The following is a 24,171-nucleotide window of genomic DNA, read 5'->3' as shown; positions in this document are numbered from 1 at the left end:
CCAGAAAGACACTCCTCAGGCTTGGAATGGGAATCGAGAGGGCCGCATTCTCCAGGCCAAATCAAAGAATCTGAGAGCCAAGAGGGGGCCCGAGGCACCACCCCCAGTCACCACTGACTGTTTTCTCTGCCTTGCAGTGCCTTGCTGAATTCACTCCCATGACCCCCACCTGCTCGGGTCAGGATGCGTGAAGCTGAAAGCACATGAAGTCCTCTCTGCGCTCTTCTGCCTTTGGTCCTAACTGTCCTCAGGGGAAGCGACTCTGAAGGCCAAGAGGTAAGTTCCCTAAGCAACCAGGCCTGCTGGTCTTGAGCCTTCCCGTGACTTTTTTTTTTTTGAGTCTCCCTCTGTCACCCAGGCTGGAGTGCAGTGGTGCCATCTCAGCTCACTGCAATCTCTGCCTCCAGGTTCAAGCAATTCTCCTGCCTCAACTTCCTAAGTAGCGTAGCTGAGGTTACAGGAACCTGCCACCATGCAGGGTTTTAGTAGAGACGGGGTTTCACCATGTTGGCCAGGCTGGTCTCGAACTCCTGACCTTGCCTTGGCCTCCCAAAGTGCTGGGAGTACAGGCGTGAGCCACCGTGCCCGGCTCTTCCCCTCTGACGTCTCAAAACTGAAAAGGCCTGTTACTTGAGACAGAGCTCTCCCAGACCTCTGCTTTGCACTTACTAAGTAACTTCCCAGTGTTCATCTTCTCCAGAGAAACCTGGCCGTACTTGAGTGAGGCTCAGTGAAAAGAACATAAAACCCTTACTAGGACTGTAGCCGGAAACTGTGGGTGGGGTCTGAAGAGTGATGCAGCAGCAGTAAGTCCCCTCCCAGGTCATACTGGTCAGAGCTACAGAGTCAGTCACAGGCCTGAGCCCGCTGGCTTGCCAAAGTCCCCAAGCCCAAAACACACATTAAAAAGGCACCGCCCTTCGACAAGTTCCCTGAGGGGCTTACAACCTCAGCACTGATACTTTACTTGCATTTTTATCCTGATTCCTCAGACGTGAAGTCCTGAGGCCGGAGAGTGGCAGATGGTTGGAGAATGTGCCCCTCCTCCCAGGGCTTCCTTCGGCCACAGGGAAGTAGGGGTTCATCTCAGCAGGCCCCATCCTCTGGCAATCGTGCTTCCGAAGTGTCAGCTCCCCTGGGTGTACTAATATAAGCTCTAAGATGGTCTGGGCACTGTGTGTACTGGTTTATTCCAATTAGAATATGGAGATTAAATAACAGCAACAGCATCTAAGAAGCTGAGGCACAGAGAGGTAATGCAACCTTCCTCAATGTCTCATCTGGACTTCACACCCCCAGGGCCTCCTGAAACTTGTGCGGTAGGGTCGTCTTAGCTGCCAGGCTCTTCTGTGGAGGCCCAGCGAGGTGCATCTGTTGGGTGAGGGGCTCAGCCGAGCACCCTGGGAAGCAGTTCAAGGGGCTGATTTCAAATCCAGAAACCAAGTAGCAAAATCATGCGACTTCAACAGCCACAACAAGGAAGCCCCCGGGAGGAGCTGAAACCTTGAGCTGAGGGAATCAGGATTGGAAGTGCCCTAAGCACAGGGCGGGGCTTCCTGAGTGGCTTTCTAGGTAGGTTTTCTGACCTCCCTGCCCACTCTGCTGTTCCCCAGTACAGAACACGCGCCACGGATGGAGAGCCTCATTTAACTGGACACCCACAACCAAGTGTGCAAAACCAAAAAGGAGCAGGCTCCAAAGACGGTGCTGCATTTTTCCATGCAGGCCAGCCCTGGAATCGGGGAGCATGCAAGTTACCGGGGCCTCATCCCCCCTTCTCCCGCCCAACCCTGAGATTCTCAGGGAGGTCCCCAGGAGTGTCCACTTCCGAAGTGGAGGGGTCTAGCCCTTAAGAGCAGGAGAATGAGAAGAGAGGGCCTTCAGCTTGTCAAGTTTTCTTATACTTAAAAAATTCAAGTTAAGGAAACACACAGCTGGAAAACAAAAGGAGAAGCAGAAGATATCAATTACCTTTAACTTTGATTTCTCGGATCAAAGATCACAGTCATTCTGTTTCATAATATGTTTTGTATCCAGCTAAGGTGTGTGTCTATCAGCTCTGAAAAAGATTTGCAAAATCATTTTTGAGAAGAAAAAAAAAAATCACCTTTGATCTCTCTTATGCTTCCAACTCATGCCAATATCATCCAAGCCCAGGAGGGAACTTAACCCTTTGGCTGTAGTTCAAGCCAAAATTCTGCAACATCTTCGCCTTTGTGCCAGAAGTAACCCAACCCTAGGGTAATAATCATGGAGATGAGGGACTCTGTGCAAAGTGCATTACATTATGTGGGGTGCGGGACCAAGGGGAGCGTGTTCAAGCTGGACAGAAGGGCTGCTGTGGGGTTTCAAATCATGGCCAACTACAAAGAGAAAATTAAAAAGCCAGTTTCTGCTGCAGTCAAAGGAAAATTAGAATTTCATTAAAGATCTACTCAACTGTTATCTGCCTTCAGGCATCTACAGATACTAAACTGGGCCCTAGTTTCCTTCTTACTAGTGGTATCACCTCAGTGGTCAGGGAAATTCGTAAAACTGCACATTTTCTTCCTGTTTTTTGTCAACAATGGAAAAAAGCTCCTGCCCTATCAGACCGACAAAGGCACTTGAAGAGAATGAGACCTGGGGAGTCTATTGTAAATAAACCCCTCTCTACGTCTGTACAATGCCTGTGGCTTTCAAAACACCTGTCTTCCCAATCCTCTTTCAATGGCCCAACTGAAATACCCAAGTCCATTCCAAATGCCTGATTTAGAAATATTTTCTGAGTCCAATTTCTTACAGGGAGTAATGCAGCCTTATTAGAAATGTCAAGTAAACTAGGATGCTTTTTCAAGTAGAGGCGTAAGCTCCCTGAAATCTCATCTTCAAGGGCGAAAGAACGCTCAATAAATGAGATCCTTTTAGCGCTTGTGCAGTCAGAGGCCTGGATTTCCAAATGTTGGGCTCCAACAGGAATTGTCTAGTTGGGGTTGGCTACTGCTGCCCTGGGGCAAAAGAAGCACTTCATCTCTCCTCCTTTTCTGACCATGCATCTCAGGCCATCTCCCAAAGCAAACATTTCCAGGTGGATGTGGCCCTAAGGCAGCTCCCACACTAAACTGCCCAGTCTCCACTCAAAACTGACTTCTTCCAAGTCCAAGAGCAGACAGTACTGTCGGATAATTCACTCAGGGCCTTAAAATACCACCTCTACCCTGACAATGGCCACATTAATAGTTTTAACCCAGACCATCACTCCTAAACTTCAGATTGCGATATCTACCTGCCCACAGGTCATCTCAAACTTCACAGGGCCAAAACCAATCTCCAGATCCTCACCCCTGCTCCTCCTCTCCTCCCCTGTCTCACCTGTTCCCATGGTGGGAAACACATTCTCTCCTTCCAGTTTGTCAGGCCAACCTAAGTGTGTTCCCCTGACTCCTTGTTCACAGCACACATCCCATACATGCTTCTGGACTGACCCCCAGATAGCCAGAAACCAACAACCTCCACTGCTACCCCCGGCCCTACACAGCAGGGTGATCCTGTTGGAACTTATGTTAGAGCACGCCACTCCCTGTTTTGCTCAGTGGACAGCTCTAAAGTTCGGTAATGACCAACACATTTTCACTTTATCCATATCTACTCATTTAAGGAGCACTTAAGTGGATCTCAGGCGTCATGCACTGGTCTGAAGTCATACCCTTGGAGAAGTCGTTCAAATCTAGTTGGAACCCCAGGGACCAGGCTTTTCAGACCATCCAGGCAGAACATGAGTTCTCTCTCCAAACCTTTGACCACCAAACTGCACGGTACCCAGTGTTAATATGGGGGTGGAGGGCACAATGGCCCTATCTCAGGGGACTCGAGAAGCCAAGCCCTGTTCTGTCACCTTCTCAGAGAAATAGCAAGCATCACATGATGGCTCTGTCTGCAGCATTCGGAGGCACAGCTTCCTGTTTAGTCATGGAGTTTCATTCTTTGTCAGCTTCTTTGTGGAAGACAGAGGCAGGGCCTGTCTTCATTCAACTGAGGCCTGAAATCAACTCGAGACCAGACCACCGCCAAACACCCTCCTCCGCAGGTGGCTGCTCGCTCTGCCTGCCTTCATCCTCACAGACATCTCCGGGGGTGGTGGTGAGAGTCCCATTTCTCAGGTCAAGTCAGTAAGGCAGAGAAAGATGGGGCAACTTGTCCAGGAACAGCCTCCTAGCATTGGGTAGAGACCAGATATGGCCCCAGCTCTATGGGTACTACTCCTAGGCTAGGGTTTCCCCAATTTGAAAGATCCTCTCGCTGCCCTGGGGCCTCTGCTAAAATGTAGACTCACATCAGAAGCTCTTGGAACACAAGCACTTCAACAGTACCTGAGCCTCAGTTTCCTCAGCCACAAGACGGGGAAGAGAACACTTCCTTGGCAAAGTCACTGTGAGGATTAAATGAGATGCTATAGGCCAGGCACAGTGGCTCACACCTGTAATCCCAGCAAAAATCCCAGCACTTTGGGAGGCCGAGGTGGGTGGATCACTTGAGGTCAGGAGTTCGAGACCAGCCTAGCCAACATGGCGAAATCCCATCTCTACTAAAAATACAAAAATTAGCTGGGCGTGATGGCAGGTGCCTGTAACCTCTGCTACCTGGGAGGCGGAGGTTACAGTGAGCCAAGATGGTGTCGCTGTACCCCAACCTAGGCAACAGAGCGAGACTCTGAGATGCTATAGCTGGCTCATTGGCTTGTGTTTATTAGGCCCACAATATGGTCCCCTAAAGAAGATGGAAGAGACAAAGACCAGTCTAAAAGAGGCCACTCCAATAACCAAAAACACTATTCTGTTTCCCTACATGTTTAAATGGGAGCTGAATCCTTTGATCCGTGTGAATGTGCTAGTCAGTTGTCAGTAATATGGAGATGGGACATCAAGAGAAAAGGCAGTATTTAGATTTACTACATGGTCCTTAAGTGTCATCTACAAATCCTCCCAAAGACACAGGGGTACTTCAAAAACCACAATTACTTTTGCGCCAACCTAATACAAGGTTCCAGCCTAAGATCTATACAGTGGCCTTGCATTTTTAGCCCCCAGGCATAAACTGGTGAGTCATCCCACTGGTCCTATGGACTAGATGATAGTTTAGGATGTAAATTAGAAGTGGTTCGCTGATGAGCTTAATCAATGGTGATAATTTTCATAAAAACACAAGGGGTCAACAAATAACCTTACAGACAAAAGTACAGACCCAAGAATCTGTCTCCTTGACAAATTATACAACTAGCTTCCCAGACTTCTGAGATCACAGGCATGCAGGTTTCAATGGGATGGAATTTAAGGGAAACCCTGCGTGCATCTCCATGGTGGAGCCAATGGGAATCAGGCACTGGTCTAAGGGATGTCCAGTTTTGTGGTTCTACAATGCAAGTCGGATGTCCCCTCCTAGCCAGTGTAGAACATGCTACCACCGTCTCCATTGTCTGCTTTTCTGCAATGATTGCACGTCAACTTACAATCTAGGGAGAAACAATTGGTAACTTTCTCTAAACTAAGCTACCCGACAAGGAAGGACTAACCAACTGTGTGAACTCGGGCCTGAACAGTCCATTTCTATTCTCCAATTCAGCAGAATTTCTTCTGATTACATGCAACTGAGCTGCACCTCTCCTATCAAGCAACCACACGGCTTCTAAAGTAGCAACCACAGGCAGGAAAGCATTCTAAACAAACCACAGTTTACTTCCTTGTCCTTCAGCCAGTTCATCGACACCTCAGCCCCAACCCTCTGCTAAGAAACATCAGCCAAGAGAGCAAGCCCTGCAAAATAACTTGCTGCCTTTGGGAAAAAAAAAAAAAAAAAGGCAAAAGAAAAGCACTTATTATATTGAATTGAGACATCGGAAACAAACAGTAATTCAAACCCACAAATCAGCCTGTGATCACAAATGAGATAATAAAATAAATACCTGATTTTTGGGGAAGATATATACCATAAACCCCCTCTGGGGGTGAGAGGAATTAACCAAACATTTCTTTTAAGCCATTTGAGTATATGTCTCTGCTTATCCAAGAGAGATGGCATTGGGAGTAGTCAGACACTCCCAGGTGGATTAGCAGGTGGGAGCAGTAAGAAGGCTTTGCACCCTAACTTGTAAAATTTCCTCTTCTGGGAGAAGGTGCAAAACCCCCTGGTTCCATAGAGATCAAATTCAAATACCAACATGGCCCTGATTCTTGGAAAGAACTTACTGGATATTTATTGAATCTTCCAGCCCAGTCTCCATCTCACCCTCCCATAAGTTCACCTTCCAGATCATTCTATGTTTACTCACATATGCCAGGACCAGCTCACAGCACAGCCCTAACATGGGACATCCCCTCCCACCAACACATCCACATTCTCCTGAAGCCCAACCCAAGCCCACGTCCTGTAAGCAGGCATCCCTGGCCATGTCACAGTTTCTTCCACAAACCTTTGGATCTATCTTTTGTATTTTAAATCTTGGATTTCCCATAAGAGATGTCAACCATACTCCCTCCATACTTTCCAGATTCACAGGCAAGAGAAGCCACTAGGCTGCCTGCAAAGAAATTTCTCAAGATCTGAGCAGGGACCAGGCTCTGTCTTAAATTTCTCCAAGTGAGATCCACAGGCGTGGCCCTTGCACATACTGCTATCAACTCGAAGGCCACCTGGAGTGACCAGCAAGGACCGTATTCATGGGTGACACTGCACCAGGTGTTCCTAAGAGACAGTAGCTCCCAGGATACACAGACAGAACCTTCATTCCTGATTTGTCCCTTGATCAAACCTTTCACCTATACAGTCCCTGCTACACACTGAGTTATACCCCCACCACACCTGCCAAATTCCTATATTGAAGCCCCAACCCCCTCTGCGATGGTATTTGGAAATGGGGCCTTTGGGAGATAATTAGGGCTTGCTGAGGTCATGAAGGTGGGGCCCTCATGATAGAATTAGTGGCCTAAGAAGAAGGGCCACCAGAGGTCAGTCTCATTGTCTCACAGGAGAACACAATGGGAGAGAAAAGGTGACTGTCTGCAAGCCAGGACCTAAGCAGGTCCTCTCCAGAACCTGATCTTGACAGGATTCTCCAGAATCCTGGTCTTGGATTGCTAGCCTCTAGAACTGTGAGAAGAGAAATTTCTGTTGTTTAAGCCACCCAGTCTATGATATTTTGTTATGCAGCCTGAGTTGACTGATACAGTCCCCAAAATACATTCCTCTCCAAAGTCTCGGTCTATGCTCACAAGGTAGGCGTCTGGCCAGCGAAGTCATCAAGGTTCAAGTAAGCGGGCATCCCTCTATTTTAGGTCCAACATCCCATGGCTGGTCTGTGGCAGGGGTTGAACAAGGAGCAGACCGTGATATCCCCCCCGCCACACCTTTGCATTGCTTGGCTGATGCCTAGGAGGCCCTCTTTTTCCTCTGCATCTGAATCCTGCTTGTCCGGCCATGATCAGGCTCAAATCTCTGTTTCTTGCAGTCAACAGCTCCTCCCTTTTTCAGCTGTTCTGGCGAGGGGGTCAGAGTCACAGGGATACACAGATGGCTGGGGTCCAAATCCCAGCTCTGCCACATCCTTTCATGAAACTTGAGGCAAATCCTAACCCTCCCTGTGCCGCCTCTGTTAAAGGTAGGCAAAAACTATTCCCAGCTTCTAAGGATTTTGAGAGAGAATCAGTGAGTCAATGCACGCAAAGTTCTTCAAACGTGCAAGACACATCATAACTCTGCACCACATTACTTCTTTTGGGAATCAGAACCAATCTTTTAAGTCCTTGAGCCTCAGTTTTTCTCATCTGTAATATGGGAATGCACATACATGGCATTATACCAAGCTAAGAAATAACCAAAAGTGGTAGCTGTTTCTATTAGCAGCAGCAGTGTGTCTCAGCCGCCACACAGAGGATGCTTGTTAACAGACTGAATGGATGACGGCCAGTCCACCCTCTTCCACCAAAGCACTTTCACCTTGGAAGCTATTTCTGCATTTTCAGAGTAGGCGGGGCTGAGATCAGCCATGCTCTCAGAGATGCGTTTTCACATCCTGCTGAGAGGGGCCCCTCCCAGGCCTCACTGCGCCCTAGTGTGTGCCGACTGCTTTGGGCTGGCGACCTGCAGAGTAGTGTGAGTCACCGACGCTCTCTGCAAACCAGAGGCCTCCGGAAACCAGCCCAGACAGCAGACTCACAAGCACCCTGCCACCAGCCATTTTATGAGCAAGACCTCGGGGCTTACGAGAAAGATGCCACACCACGTGCCAAACTGTCCCCAGCTCTTGGGATGAGTAGACATGGTGATTCTGAGACTCTGGTTTCTAGTAAAAGAGGTTCACTGGGAGGAGTGTGTGTCACTGGCAGATCAGTTTGTGGCCAGGAAGGCACCAAGCCCCAAGATGGCAAGAGGAGCCACCTGCCTTGAGTTGAGCTCCAGGAAGAGAAATGCATCCGACGCCGACCAAGCAACACCAGACAGGACATGTCCCACAAATCAGCTTCTGGGGGCCGTAAGGCATCCTCCTTGTCCTCTCCCAACCCACCCTCCACCACTAGACTTCAATGACGCCTTTCAAACCCCAGATCCACATGCAACACGAGGCCAACAGAGCAGTACCAGAGGCTGCTCTTCGGGACTGGAGATGCCACTCAGGAAGATGTGAGGCGGGCAACCACGTTCACCTCGAGTTCCTAAGGAACTGCAGGTGTGCAGGCACCATGACCTCACACATGTCATCTTGCTGTGCCCCACAGCAGGTGTTTGCATGTGCCATGTTCATAGAAGCTTGGCATCAGATAGGTCACAGCCTCGTAGGCAAGCTTTCACAGGCACTGCCTTTCAGCTGTGCATGGCTCCTGTGGTCCTGGTTTTTTAGGAGGGAGTAGCATGAATCAGATCCCAGAACCCTGTATCTTGAAACCTGTGACATTTTAACACCAACCCCTCACTGGTTGGTAATACCCTCGTTAAGGCAGAGACCTCATCTCTCTTGTCTACTGCTGTATCCCCAGCACCTAGGACAGAGCCCAGCATATAGTAGGTGCTCAGTAAAAATCTCAAGGAGGAATGATTGGGCGAAAGAATAACACCACCTCCTAATTGATAGGACTTGCTCAGAATTTTTCCAATCAGGTCTGGCTTTCAACTGTCTCCCAGAGCACAGCAACCTCCGTTTCCCAGGTTCAAGCGATTCCCCTGCCTCAGCCTCCTGAGTAGCTGGGATTACAGGCACCTGCCACCACCCACGGCTAAAGTTTGTATTTTTAGTAGACACAGGATTTCCCCATGTTGGCCAGGCTGGTCTCAAATTCCTGACATCACGTGATCCACTGGCCTTGGCCTCCCAAAGTGCTGGGATGACAGGTGTGAGCCACCGCACCCAGCCTGCATATATAATTTTTTAATCCTCACGGTCATCCCAAGAAGTAGGTACTGACCGCCCCCATTACACAGATGATGAAACCAAGTCTCCGAGAAGTAACAAACCCAGGCTCTGCAGCTATTACGTAGCAGAGCAGTGTGGCTCAGCTACCTGAAGATAGAAATTAGTTTTCACTTACCACCTGGCAACAAGAATATGTTTCTCTGAATGCAGCTCGGCACAAACACTGGTCCCTTGGGAGACCCTAGCTTTTATCAGGGTTGGGCAGTAGAAATCACCCACATGGTACACAAAGAAAAATGGGGGCGAGAGTGTTGGCATCGTTGTTAGCTTTGGGTAACCTGTGGCAGGGAGCAGACACTGAGATTTAAGAAGCAAAGAGCGGCTTGGCCCCCTCTGGACCACTATGCCAAGCCCGATACACATCTAAAAGGTGAAATGGTGCTGGTGTATTACAAGAGTTAAAGCCAAGGCCTGGGCTGCAGAGAGGAATGACTGGAGGTGCCCCAGCTTGCTTCCATTGGCAATGTTCTCTGGCAGAAGGGGAAAACGTAGGCTCACTTCCAACAAACCCACCAGCAACTGGGGTTTCTAGACCTCGCCCAGGCCTTCCTGTAGTATCAGTCTGACTCTGGCTTTGGGCCTAGGGGCATCTGCAGCCATCCTCTCTAGAGAGGGTGTAACATCTTGGTTCCACAGCGGGGCCTGTCTGAAAGGGAAATTCAGGTCACTCCCGAGGGTGGCAGGAGCCTGGGTGTTACGCCCACTTGCTAGCCACCTCATCGGAATTCCATCGGCAAAGACTCTCTCTAGCCACCTGATCCACTGATCGACTCTCCCTAGCTGCCTGCGAGCACCCACCCACTGTCAGGACCCAGGGATCCCACTTGGCCTTTAAGACTGAAGATGATCTGCTTCTCTCCCTCACTCTCCCCTAGTCCACAGTCTTCCTTACTATACACTAATCACACCAAGCCTGCTCATACCCCAGGGCCTTTGCACCTGCTGTTCTCTCTACCTAGGCTGCTGCTCTTGCCTTAGACATTTGTAGGGCTCTCTTGATGAGACCTCTTCTCAAATGCCACCTCCTTTGAGGTGCTACCCTTACTGGAACGGCAAGCAGGCCACCATGCCACCCCATCATGCCCTGTCCCCCCAGTCTGCTTTCTCTTCTGTCAGAGCACTTGGCACGCCTGGTTTTATCATTTATATGTTTAAACTGCAAGCTCCAAGAGGGCCAGGACTTTGAGCCTCTTCACTGTGTTACCCCAGCAGTGAGCAGTAAATGGCTGTCGGATGAATGATTTAACAAAAGAACGGACAAATAAATGAACCAACTATGGCTTCTGGGTACTGGCAACCGAGTGCTGACTTCATCTTGTGGACATCAGGTGCTCTAGTCCTCAGCTCTGTAGACAGATTCCAAGGAAACTGGGGATCACGTTTCATGGTCACAAAGGAGGAGACAGTGCCTCTGAGCTCTTGCTCATGCTGCACTCCTGCCTGGCACCCCATCTCCCCGTCTAACTAGTGAAATCCTGGCCCCAAAGTTGCAGAGGCCCACAGCCCCTAGGGCACCCAGCCCCGTGCTTGGCATTTGGTAGGCTTATTTAACTGCTGAGCAAACAGGGTCAGGACGAGAACTGTGGAGTCTGGAACCCTAAGCCTTCATTTTCCACTTGGTCCAATTAAAGAAGGAGAAATTGTTTCTCCATTTGTGAATATCTCCATCCCCAGCTTATTTCATATGCCAACTAGGACATAGCTAGAAATTGCCCATGAAAAGACTGTAGCAGGAGCAGGTTTGAAGAGCAGCAGCTCCTCAGGAAACCTGAGCCATTTAGAGACAGGAGGGCCAGCCTTCTAACTAAAGCCCTCCATGGCCCAACCCTGGGCATCCATCCGCTCAGGCCACTGAGTGTCCATGGGGAGGGAGAGGTGGACCACAGGGCCAAAGCCAGTTTCTCAAGCATTTCAAACCCATGCGGCAGGGTCAGTAAGCTGGGAAGGACAGTGAGCCTCATGGGAAGTGGCTCTTTATTTCTAGTATGAAAGACAACTTTTAGCAGGCTTTGAAAAACACCATAAAAATTCAGTACTGGCCAGGTGTGGTGGCTCATGCCTATAATCCCAGTACTTTGGGAGGCCAAGGCAGGCAGATCACTTGAGGTCAGGAGTTCAAGACCAGCCTGGCCAACATAGTGAAACCCCATCTCTACTAAAAATAAAAAAAGCTGTCAGGTGTGGCGGTGTGTGCCTGTAATCCCAGCTACTCGGGAGGCTGAGGCAGGAGAATCCCATGAACCCAGGAGGCGGAGGCTGCATTGAGCCGAGAACACGCCATTGCACTCCAGCCCAGGCAACAGCGTAAGACTATCTCCAGGAAAAAAAAAAAAAAAAAAATTAGCTGGGCATGGTGGCATGCACCTATAGTTCTAGCTACTCAGGAGGCTGAGACAGGAGAATCACTTGAACCCAGGAGGCAGAGGTCGAAGTGAGCTGAGATCATGCCACTGCACTCCAGCCTGCGTGACAGAGCGAGACTCTGTCTCATAAAATTAAAAAAAAAAATCAATACAATGTTCATTTTTCCCTCATTGAGCTACAGATTCAAGAATATAAACAAGATTTCAAATTTAATGTGACTCTGCGGCACCCGACAAGCTGGCTCCAGAGGCCACAAACAGCCAAGATGCTTCTGAGGGACATCAAGCTGGGACTAGACCTGCCAGAAATTAAGCATTTCTACAGAGCTGTTGCAATAAACACAGTATGTATCATACCCCTACAGATATAGCCAATTATTGTCAATTTCATAAAAAAGACAGCATGTTATTGGCTAGACACAGACAAAAACTGACTTACGCAACAAAGCCAGAGCCCAGCAAGAGGCCCACACTTATAACACCAACAGATGACATCTTTTGAATAGGTGGTTGCTGATAACTAGTTATCCATATAACAAACAGTGAAATTAGAACCTTCCCTCATACTGGACACAAAAATCAACTCCAGATGGATTACTGACCCAAGGGTACAAGGTAAGACTGCAATGAGTTTGGAAGACACTATTAAGAGAATCTTTGTGACATCAAAGTAGAGAAAGATTTTCTGACCCACTGCTTTAAACTGGCGGGAACCTCCGAATCAGCTGGAAAGCTTGTAAAAGCACAGACTGTGGGCCCCAGCCGCAGCGTTTCTAATTCAGCAGGACTGGAGTGGAGGTGGAAATTTGCATTTCTAACAAGCTCCTGAGTGACCTGATGACACATCATCCTAAACTACACCCAGAAAACTTACACCTTTCAGAAAATAAATTTAACCACATGAATATTTTCTGTTCATTGAAAGATACCATTTTACGTGTACCAGCTAAGTGAAAAAATTTATCTGACAGTATCAAACTTTGTGAGGTTGTAGAGCAATGAATTACACATGTGTTGCTGATGGGAGTGTAAACTGGTACAACTGCTTCAGAAGACAATTTGGTATTGTCTGCTAAAGTTGGAAGTGTGTACAACCTGTAACCAAGCAACTCCGCTTGTCAGGATAACCCTACAGAAAGTCCTGTAGCCAGAAAGAGGAAAAATCCGGAAACAATCAAATGCCCACCATCAGCAGAATGGGTAAATAGGCTTTACCATGGAATATTATGCAGCAGAGAAAAGGAAAGAATTACAGCTAATGCAAAGACAATGAGTGAAATATACAAAGAAAATGAAAAGGAAGTGGCAAACACAAAATGCAGGGTAGCAATTATGCTAAGGTGTGAATGAAGATGATGTGTTGGAAATTGTATCCAGAATCACTGAGCATCATGGCTGTGAACATCAGAGATGAGCCGACCAGACCCACCTGCCTCCTGATGGAGGAACACGCCACACTGATGGGACAGTCTTGCCAAAAGCATTGAAGTTGAATTGGATTAAGCCTCCAGATTTGACTGCCAACTTATAGGAAACACCAAGGACAGAGCCACGCATCAGACGACAGTATGGGACTGCAACCTGCAAAACCCAGACTACAGAAAATTCTACAGGAAAAACTGGTTTCTTCAGTACAAAGATGGCAAAGAGAACAGATGAATGTGGGGTATGAGCAAACGAAAGAAACTGAAAAGACATTTCAAACAACCACAATATCTGGTCCCTCCTTGAGTCCAGAGTCAAACAAACTTTTAAAAAAAGAAATATGGCCAGGCACGGTGGCTCACGCCTGTAATCCCAGCACTATGGGAGGCCGAGGCGAGTGGATCACAAGGTCAGGAGATTGAGACCATCCTGGCTAACATGGTGAAACCCCGTCTCTACTAAAAATACAAAACATTAGCCAGGTGGCGGGCGCCTGTAGTCCCAGCTACCCGGGAGGCTAAGGCAGGAGAATGGCGTGAATCCAGGAGGTGGAGCTTGCAGTGAGCCAAGATCGCACCATTGCCCTCCAGCCTGGGCGACAGAGCGAGACTCCGTCTCAAGAAAAAAGAAAAAGAAAAAAAAGAAATATTAGGACATTTATGAGACAATTGAGAATTTGAACATTGAGTTTGATAATATTAAAGAATTCTTCATTTTTAGATGTGATAACAATATCAGGGGAAAACTGTTTTTTCAAAGTCATCTTTTAGAGAAATGTAACTGAAAGATTTGCCAGAAAACATTTTCTACACAGAAGAGCTCAGAGGAAATGACTATCCTATTGTTCTTTAAGGTTAGGGGGAGGGGTAAGTACACAGTATGTGTTTGTGTTGTCATATTTTAAACATTTATATGCATTTAATAAAAGCAATTTACTATTTAAAGGAAAGGAAAGGAAGAGAGGGCGAGAAAGGGAGGCAGAGAGAAGAAGGTAATGAAGGAGGGAGGAAGGAAGGCGGTGGGGAAAGGATTATTTGGAGAGAAAGAAGACAAAAGGAGACAGGTCTCCTTTGCACCCACCATATAAAAGCTGGTATTTTTGCGCATCCTGGCACATCTAGAGAGCATTCTAACACACTTAGGGCAGGAGTGTCACCTCTCAGGGAGGCCTTCCTTGATGACCCCTGTCTAAAGTCTTCTCTCCCCCAGCACCCTGTTTCTTTTCTTCATGGCATGTGTCACCAGCTGAAATCTATTTCTTCCTAGTGTTGTTTCTTCTTTCTTACTAGACCGTAAGAACCACAGAGCAGGAACCTCACTTCATTCACCCAGCACCTACCAATTTACCTGGCTGGGAGCAGGTGTTGATAGATGACAATGGTGATGGTAATAATGATAGTGGTGGCAGTGGTGGTATTTGGTATCTACTGGGTATTTACTCTGTGCCAGGCCTTGTTCTAAGCAGTCTACATGTACTAACCCACCCAATGTTCACAATGACCCATGAGGTAAGTGTTATCATGATTTATCTCATTTTGCAGTTCAGTAAATCAAGGCTCAGTGAGGCGAAGGGCCTCACTCAGAGTTACACAGCCAGCACGTGGCCAAGCAATGCTTTACATCCAGAAGTTCTGGCTCCAGGGCCTACCCTGGCTTCCTGCCTTCCTGATAACATTTCATTTAATAGTAAAGACAGAAGCTTTTCTTCAGCCTAAAGTGACCTGAGTTAACCACTGAAATTCAAGGAGGACCTGATTAAACCTAATTATTTCTCCTGCCCATACCAGCCCCAGTGTTCTTTATCCATGCCCTACCACCCCCCACCACACACAGAGTATAACTACACCTGGCCACACTACAAACCACAGTGCAAGGTCCTGAAACAATGCAATTTTTTTTTTTTTTTTTTTGAGACAGAGTCTTGCTCTTTCTCCCAGGCTGGTGTGCAGTGGCACGATCTCGGTTCACTGCAACCTCTGCCTCCTGGGTTCAAGCGATTCTCCTGCCCCAGCCTCCCGAGTAGCTGGGATTACAGGCGTGTGCCACCACACACAGCTAATTTTTGTAATTTTGGTAGAGACAAGGTTTCACCATGTTGGCCAGGCTGGTCTTGCACTCCTGACCTCAAGTGATCCACCTGCCTTGGCCTCCCAAAGTGCTGAAATTCCAGGTGTGAGCCACCACACTTGGCCCGAAGCAATGCTCTTTGACTTGTTTTCTGCCTGGCACACAGTAGGCACTCTGTAGATGTGTTGAGTGGAACTGACCAAAGTGCAAGAAATTTGGGCCAGGATGCCAAACTTTCCAAAACAGAGGTCCCAACCTCAGTGAGAAAACATCACTATTAAGAGCCCCATGAGGGTGAGCGAGCCCCTCTTTGAAATTCAAGGACCCCACAGGAGGGGGCCCTAACCCCATTTGTCACACCCACCCAGCAGGAATTTACTTGATTGATTTCCTTCCAGCTCCCCTTCCAGCCTCACAGAAGGGACCCTGAACAGCTAAGAACTCTGATAAGAAGAAACCAAGGGCTGTAAGATCTAGTTTGAATTCAGGACATTCTTTCCAGGATAGGCCTGGCCAGAGCCCATTTTGGGGTGAGCCCCCAAGACTGGCACACTCTGGCATCACACAGCTGGGGGTGATTGGACTGGGGAAGGGGCCTGTGACCAAAAGGGGTGGCCCTCTTAGATGGAGCCAAGCCGTCTGCATTCTGAGTCACAAGGCCATCCTCAGAACCTTCTCCCTAATCGGAACAGAACAGGAAACTTAGCATGCCGAGAGCTGCTGCCCCCTTCTCCAAACGGGCCAGGGGGTGGGCAGGAGCAGGGAGTTCCAGTTCCTGGGCTGAGGCATGAATTTCTCAGAACCCTGGCAGCCTGGAAAACACAGAGCTGGTTTCTGTTTTCCACCCCCAGAAACAGCCTGTAACCACAGCAGGAGGGAGGCCCCGCTGGCCCGGTCTGGAGCACCCTGGCCAGGCCAGGATGCAAACACTGCTGCTGTTTAGAGAGGGAAGCCCTGGCCGGCTCACATGCCCAATTCCTGGGCGTCCCTGGCCACCTCATACTCTCTGCCAGCTGGGTCTACGGGGATGCTATCTTCGGGAGGAGGAGGGAGTTGAAACGCAGCCCTCAGAACAGGGGTGCATGCCAGCTGGGCCAGACAATTGGCATGCAAAGGGGGTGCAATCTCGCGGGTCTCCCCTGCAAAAGGAGTGCTTCTGTGTCCAAAACAAGCTGGTGCCAAGCACAACAGAACGACAAGGCGCACGGGAGGGGGAGAAAAGCAGGATGAGGCTGCACCCCCGCCCCCCACCCAGCCCCACCGACCTCGGCCCTCCCCCGCCCCCGCCCCCAGCACATGGAGCCAAGCGCAGTGTCCTGCTGTCCAGGCAGCCAGCTCCCGGGTTTCACAATCCTTTCCATGGCACTTGGGTTTGCTGTCACAACAACTGCAGGATGACCCGGTGCTGGGCAGCGCTGCTGGTTGGAGGTGAGAAATTGATTTTCTCATGGGCCCAGTGGCCAGCACATTTTTGAGGTCATGCCCTGGCCTGGCCTGTGGAGTCCCCCAAGCATCTGCCTCTGTCGATCCACTGTGCCCTCTGCGGCTGGACTGTGTGGCACTGAGAGGGCCCTGAGTTCCAAAGCCATCCTGCTGACGGGAGATAACAGCGTGATTCCTGGCCCAGGACAATCTGCCTCCTCAGGGTTTATTCACTGGCAAGTCTTGTTAGCAGTTGCCAGAGGTTTCTATTTGCACTCCTGAACTCCCCAAAAAACATACAGCATCTTTTTTCAAAAAAACCTAAAGAGGAGGGGTGTGGTGACTCATACTGTAATCCTAGCACTTTGGGAGACTGAGCTGGGAGGACTGCTTCAGGCCAGGAGTTCAAGATGAGCCTGGGCAACATAGTGAAATCCTGTCTTTACAAAATTAAGAAGAAACAGCCAGGAGTGGTGGTGCATGCCTACAGTCCCAGCCACCCAGGAGGCTGAGGTGGGAGGATTGCTTGAGCCTAGGAGTTCAAGGCTGCAGTGAGCCATGATGGCACCAGTGCACTGCAGCCTCAGTAACAGGGCAAGACCCTGTCCCCTCCAAAAATATTAAATAAAAAATTTATAATTAAAAAAAAAAGAACATATACAAATGTACTCACTTGCTTTGGACCAGTTACTTAACCTCCCTGGGCTAGTTCCCTCATCTGTAAAATGCCTCATGGGGCTGCTGTGAGGGTGAACTGAGCTAATGCAGCAAAGTCTTACAAGAATGTCTGGTAAACAGTAAACATCTAAGCATGAGCTGCTATTATTATTATTGTTGTTCTTTTATGACAAATAGTTTTAAATCATTTTAAACCCAGGCAGTCTCGGTTCTCTATTTCATGCCTGGTTATTCATTCGATTCCACGAATATTGGGTGAGCATCTTTTATGCAGGAAGCTGAGCCAGGTCTTTGAGCAAAGGGTGGACATCAGCAAATGTTGTCTAGGGCTTCCCACGTGCAAAGCCAGCCCAGGAGCAGTCGGCAGTGTGGACAAGTCATAGCATTTGTGCTCACCACCCACAGACTCGAACGTGAGCAAGAGAGAAAAATAAATAAACGAAACACCTGAAAGAGACCATGTTCATTTCCAGGACTTCAAGGCAAGCGAGAAACCCTCCAGGTGCAGAGCGGAGACATTGTCAGTGCCTTGGAACGCTGGCCAGGTTTCAAAAGTCACAGCAGAGAGCCGGGCATGGTGGCTCACGCCTGTAATCCCAGCACTTTGGGAGGCCGAGGTGGGTGGATCACCAGATGTCAGGAGTTCGAGACCAGCCTGGTCAACATGGCAAAACCCCATCTCTACTAAAAATACAAAAATTAGCCAGGTGAGGTGGCGTACACCTGCAATCCCAGCTACTTGGGAGGCTGAGGCAGGAGAATCGATTGAACCCAGGAGGCAGAGCTTGCAGTGAGCAGAGATTGTGCCATTGCACTCTAGCATGGGCAACAAAGCGAGACTCTGTCTTAAAAAAAAAAAAAAAAAAAGTCACAGGAGAGCAGGGATGGATTTCCAGGCAGTGGTTAAGGCATGGGCAAAGGTTTAGAGGCAAGAAAGCCTCAGCACAGCCACGTGTCAGCCTCCCCTCACAGCTGAGGGGTGGGCGAGGCTCATCATGCATACACACAGCCGGAAACACAGCCCCAACCGGAACAGAAAGGTTTCTGTTTCTAAATCCTCATTTTCACTCTAGCCTCCGGGGTCACTTCTAGGACCTGAAATCTGCCCCTTTCTTTTTAAAAATTCTGTCCTAGGGGGCTGAGCGTGGTTGCTAATGCTTGTAATCCCAGCACTTTGTGAGGCCAAAGTTGGTGGATTCCTTGAGCTCAGGAGTTTTGAGACCAGCCTGGGCAACACAGTGAGACCCCATCTCTACAAAAAATAATTAGCCGGGTGTGGTGGCACATGCTGGTAATCCCAGCTACCTGGGGAGCTGAGATGGGAGGATCACTTGGGCCTGGGAGTTTGAGGCTGCAGTGAGCCATGATCTTACCATGGCACTCCAGCCTGAGTGGCAGAGTGAGACCCTGTGTCAAAAAAAACAAAAACAAAAACCACTCTAAAGAAAACACAATCAAGAGAAAGTCTCCCTTCTACTCTTGCTCAGTATTTCCTTGTGTGTCTGCATCTTATTAACAGATATTTAGCCTGTTTCTAGTCTCCTGCTACTATAGACAAGGCTGGAGTCAACATCCCACACACGACATGCAGCAAGTGTCTGAATGGACCCGGCTTCCTGAAGACAGATGAGGCTTATCGTGGTTCCTGAGGAAGTTGGCCACCACCTGTCTCTGGGGATCCAGGAAAACCAAGAGCTCCTGAAGTCACCAAGCTTCATGCCAGAGAACACTGTGCAGGGCTGGGGACCAGTGACATGGAATCAACAGCCAGCCTGGCTCACAGCTGGGCTAGCACCTCTAAAGATACATTTCTAGAAGTGGGATATTCTGGATTAAAAGATGTGTGCATCTAAATTTGGGTTAATTTCACCAAATTGTCCTTCAAAAGAGGTTCTACCCGTGCAGATGCCCACCAATAAGGACCGAGAGGACATGTTTCACACCCTCTCACCAATACCACACTTTATCAGCCTCCCTTCCTTCCGTTCCTCCTCCTCCTTTCCCTTTCTTTCTTGCAAAAGTTGTCAATCTCACAGGAGGAAAAACTGACCCTGGTCTGGAACAATCCTGCACCAAACACAAACAGATAATAGGAAGTCCAGCGAAAAAGAAAACAGTAGGAATTTAAAAATCCCAGAGATAGCTGCCAGGTGTGGTGACTCGTGCCTGTAATCCCAGCACTTTGGGAGGCCGAGGTGGGTGGATCACTTGAGGTCAGGAGTTCAAGACCAGCCTAGCCAACACAGCGAGACCCCGTCTCTACTAAAAATACAAAAATTAGCCGGACACGGTGGCGCACTCCTGTAATCCCAGCCACTCTGGAGGCTGAGGCAGGAGAATTGCTTGAACCCTGGAGGCAGAGGTTGCAGTGAGCTGAGATCATACCACTGCTCTCTAGTCTGAGAGACAGAGTAAGACTCTGTCTCAGAATAAAAAAATCCCAGAGATAGTTGAGGGAATTGGTTCTGAAATGGTCCAGAGAGAAAACAGAGGAACCGGACCAGGACCCTGAGGACTCAGAGGACCTGTCCGCCTTGCCTGGGTAGGGCACAGCACCCGCCTGGGACTCCCACTGGCTGAAGGGGCTGTTCCCTCACACAGGAAGCTGTGATGAAGGAGTGTTAGATCTGTCTGGAATAAAGGGTCCATTCAAATCTTGGAGAGACTCTGTGGGGACCAAAAACTGGTGAGAAGATATTAAAGGGGGGTTGGCACGTCCGAAGTTCAGAGATGAAGACATTTCTGTGGCCCTGGACAGATACAGATGAGGCCAAGGAAGAGGATGAAGCTGATAGCTGCTCTCTATGGAGTGCTGTGTGGCTGACCTGGTTATACTCACTTCCCATACATCATTTCCTTTAAACCTCAGCACTGTTAATATCCCCATTTTGCAGATGGGGAAATTGAGGTCACAGGCATTCAGTAACTCACCTAAGGCCACACCCCCACGTTCCTTAGGCAACAGATGGGAGCTGAGCATGGGGGCCAGAGGGACAGTAGGGGTAGTAGCAGGAATTCACTTTAGCGCTGGTTGAATGTGAGGTTCCTGTAGGGAATCCACATGGAGGGCCCAGGAGGAGGTCAGATCAGTGGGTCTTGGGCAAAAGCCAGTTTCCTGGAGTTTCATCAGATGAGGGAGTGAAAAGGCAGAGGGAGCAGCCCGGGATAAATGCCCTATTCTCTTTACACATGGACTCAGAATCACTTCTTACACACAGGTGCCTCTAACCACCCACTGCTTGTGCCTCTGGCTTTGTAACCTCAGACAAATCCCTCCCTTTTCTCAGCGTGCTTTCACGTCTAAGATGCAGAGATGACCATCCCTGCCTTCCACAGTGCCCAGTAAGGGGGAGGGATCATTAGCATATTATTACAATATTTCCTGTACTTGTCAGTCAGGCAAACACACTCCCTCCAAAACTTCAACCTTCCACCTGCCAGTAGCTTCCTCTTCCTCCCAAAATAAAATCCATAGCTCTCAACCCGCAAGGCCTGTCTCCTCCCTTTCCATGACGCCGCAGTCATTACTCTCAGCCACACCAGACCTCTCTGTGTCCTCCACACAAACCACGTTTCCTCCCAGCTCTGCCCTGCATGCTTGCTCTTCCCTCTGCCTGGAATTCCCTCCCCTCTCTCTTCCTCCCAGTCTCAAACCCAAAGTCACTTCCTCAAAGAGGCTGGTCCTGACCACCCCGTCTGAAGTTATGCCCGTCCCCATCATCACTTTGTTGAACGCAGCACTTAGTCTCCACCCCCACATCTGAAATTCTCATCTTTTTCTGGTTGACATTTGATGAACAGCCTTCCCCTTGCAGAGCAAGCTCTGCCAGCGGGGAGGCCCCATCCATTTGGTTCACTGCTATGTCCCAGCACCTAGCACCAAGCCTAGCTCACTTGACATGCTCAGTGGATATCTGTTCAAAGAAGAAAAGGACACCAGTTGATAAGAAACAAACCAAAAAAGCAAATGCTCAAGCAACATGCCCCCTGAGCAGTCCTCAAGGCAGCCAGCCCACCAGCTGAATGCCAAAGGAGGCGGCATCCGCATCACAGCATCAGCCCTCCCTGGTACCTGCAGGGCACTGGGCAGTCCGTAAGTCACTTTTCACACATGCCTCGCCCAAGGCCACAAGCAAGGAAGAATCAAGGCTCAGAATCAAGCTTCCTTTGACACCAACTACTCAGCAACATCTTCTGACCCTGGGGCCCCCGTCCTGGGTGCTGCACCAGGGAACAGGCGGTGCTGAGGGGAGACACTAGTTTCCAGTGGCTTCCCACACTCAGAGTGCTAGGAATGCTCCAGTCCACCAGTAACAATCGTTTTGTAGAGTGGACGCTCCTTCCCCAAAACACACACGGTGTGGCCAACACTCAATATTATAAAGCTGTTACTTCTACCAGAGCTGGACACTAAATCCTCAGATGGTGGTTCTTAACCAGGGGCAACTCTGCCCCCCAGGGGATACTTGGTAGTATCTGCAGATGTTTCTGATTGTCACATCTGGGGTGCTACTGGCATCTGGTGCATCGAGGCCAGGAACACTGCTACACATCCGGCCACACTCAGGATAGCCCCTTACAACAGAGAATCAACCAGCCCGAAATGTCAGTAGTGCTGAAGCTACAAGACTTGCTTCAGGAGAAAAGTTAACGAGAAAATGTTTTGAGATTCCTGGACTGACCATCAGGAGAGGAGTTTCCTGAATTTGGGGAAAATCGGCAATAACTGGACATTTAAGGCCTCGCCCTCATTCTGTTTTAGGTTTTCTTTTGTTGTTTGGGTGTTTTTGTTTTTGTTTTGAGACAGAATCTCACTCTGTCACCCAGGCTGGAGTGCAGTGGTACAATCGCGGCTCGCTGCAACCTCCACCTTCTGGGTTCAAGTGATTCTCCTGCCTCAGTCTCCCTAGTAGCTGGGATTCCAGGTGCACGCCACCACACCCAGCTAATTTTTGTATTTTAAGTAGAGATGGGGTTTCACCATGTTGGCTAGGCTGGTCTTGAACTACTCACCTCAAGTGATCTGCCTGCCTTGGCCTCCCAAAGTGCTGGGATTACAGGCGTGAGCCACCACACCTGGCCTGGGTTTTCTTTATAGTACGTATTACCACCTGACATTATAATACATACTTATTTCAGTTGGTTTCGCTGACTAAGAAGTACGCTCCGTGAAGGCAGAGACTCTGTTTCACATGCTGCTATGTCCTCACTGGCACACAGTATGGATTCAATAAATATTTGTGGAATAAAGAAACTGCTAGGAATATCAAGTCATACAAAATATCCAACCTCCTTTTGCAGCTGTTTTCTCATTATGATCATACCTATCCTGCACAAAGACCCAAAATCCATTCTCATGTCTTCCACAGTAGCAGGTTTCAGCTGTACACATGGCTGGGTAATATAAATATTAAAAACTACACTTCCCAGCCTCCTCTGTGGCTCAGTGTGGTTACATGACAAGACTCTGGCCAATAAAGTATTAGCTGAAGGGATAAATGTGATTTCTGGGTTATGCTCTTAAAGGAAAGGGCGTGCTCTCCTTCCTCTTTTTTCCCATCCAGGAGCTACCTTGGATGACATGGATGAGGGTACCACCCCGAGAATGGAGAGTGATAAGACAGAAAAAGCCTGGGTTCCTGGTACGGTGTGGCCAGCGCACCAGCCATGGACTGCTTATCCCTGTGCTGTTACAAGACGAAGAGATCATCTATCTTGTTAAAGTCACTGTTACTTTGGGTTTGGTTACAGCAGCCTCTACATTCTAATCAATACCTCCCTAATAACCCTCCCAATAACCTCCCCTGCCTTGCAAGTTCTAACTGCTTTGGAATCACGCTTAAAGACTCCATAACACTGCAAGGAGTATCTCGGTCAGCCGGCATTTGAGAGCTATTTCATGATTTCCCCTTCACACATGTAGGAGATGCAATCCTCAGTTCATATGTAGGATTATTTCCTCCCTGAGGCTTCAGAATATCTGAGTGCATTGCTAAGCCAGAGAAAGAAAGGACAGGAAGTCATATTATTTCAGTCCTTCAAATGATAAGGACAAAAGGAACTACCAAAAAAAAAAAAAAACCATTAAAATCTTAAAACACCAATTACGCTTAAATTCATGAGTTCATAATGGTACCCCGAAAAACCAAAACAAAACAAAAAAAAAACTACACACAAACAGCCCTAATGGATCATCACTGTAGGATATTAATGAACCAACCCATTATTTTAAAAACTGGTAAATAAAGGGAAAGAATCAAGCATTCATCCTGCTTTTCCTATATGAATTCTATCATTGTTGATGAAGGGAAGTTTCTCTTTATAGAAGTTTTCCAGCTAACAGTAGAGGAAGGGATGGCAGAATTAGAATAGAATATCACCATTTTATAATTCATGCACCACTGGATTAATGGAGCAAGGCACTGACTATCAATCACCAAAAGACAGGCAACCCAACTTCATGTACCTCCTGTCAGAAGGATGTGTCACCACCCGTGCAGCAATCTTGCCAAAAACAATTGAATCTGAATGAATGAAGCCTCTCAGTTTAGCAGAAGCCTCTCTGCTAACTTACAGGACATACAGAGGAGAGAGGAACACACTAAAAACCTCATCATGGAGATATAACTGGCAAAAGCCAGACTGAAAAATTTCACAGGATAAACCACCTCATTTTTTCAACAAATAAACTGCAATATAATACTAACGATGAAACCAAAAAAGGATCTTATTATTTAATCTAGAGGAAGAACCTCTAGATTTAATCTAGGGGAAGAA

General features: G+C 48.4%; 1 protein-coding gene and 1 long non-coding RNA gene across 7 annotated transcripts in view; one reads left to right on the top strand and one right to left on the bottom strand.

Moving 5' to 3' along the window:
- LOC139358429 (uncharacterized) overlaps positions 1 to 12,113 on the top strand; it is a 41,948-nt gene extending 29,835 nt beyond the window's left edge. The window contains exons 2-3 of the long non-coding RNA XR_011613251.1: positions 138 to 276; positions 11,985 to 12,113. This is a non-coding gene — a long non-coding RNA (uncharacterized lncRNA). The remainder of the gene's footprint in view (positions 1 to 137; positions 277 to 11,984) is intronic.
- LOC105470668 (nuclear factor of activated T cells 2) overlaps positions 1 to 24,171 on the bottom strand; it is a 177,158-nt gene that overhangs the window by 9,465 nt on the left and 143,522 nt on the right. For 2 of the 6 annotated variants that reach the window (XM_011722850.3, XM_011722848.2), the window contains exon 10: positions 1,972 to 2,059. The exons of 2 other annotated variants lie outside the window; for them this stretch is intronic. In XM_011722850.3, the coding sequence (XP_011721152.2) occupies positions 2,016 to 2,059 (44 nt within the window). In that variant the 3' untranslated portion in view covers positions 1,972 to 2,015. Of the gene's footprint in view, positions 1 to 1,971; positions 2,060 to 16,600; positions 16,888 to 24,171 lie in introns of those variants that run through there. 2 more of the 6 variants (XM_011722847.3, XM_011722845.3) reach the window with 1 other exon arrangement.

Source organism: Macaca nemestrina, chromosome 15 (assembly GCF_043159975.1).
Source record: "Macaca nemestrina isolate mMacNem1 chromosome 15, mMacNem.hap1, whole genome shotgun sequence".
Lineage (NCBI taxonomy): Eukaryota > Metazoa > Chordata > Mammalia > Primates > Cercopithecidae > Macaca > Macaca nemestrina.
Note: the sequence above shows the minus strand (reverse complement) of the source record. Positions and strands in the feature narration are given on the sequence as shown.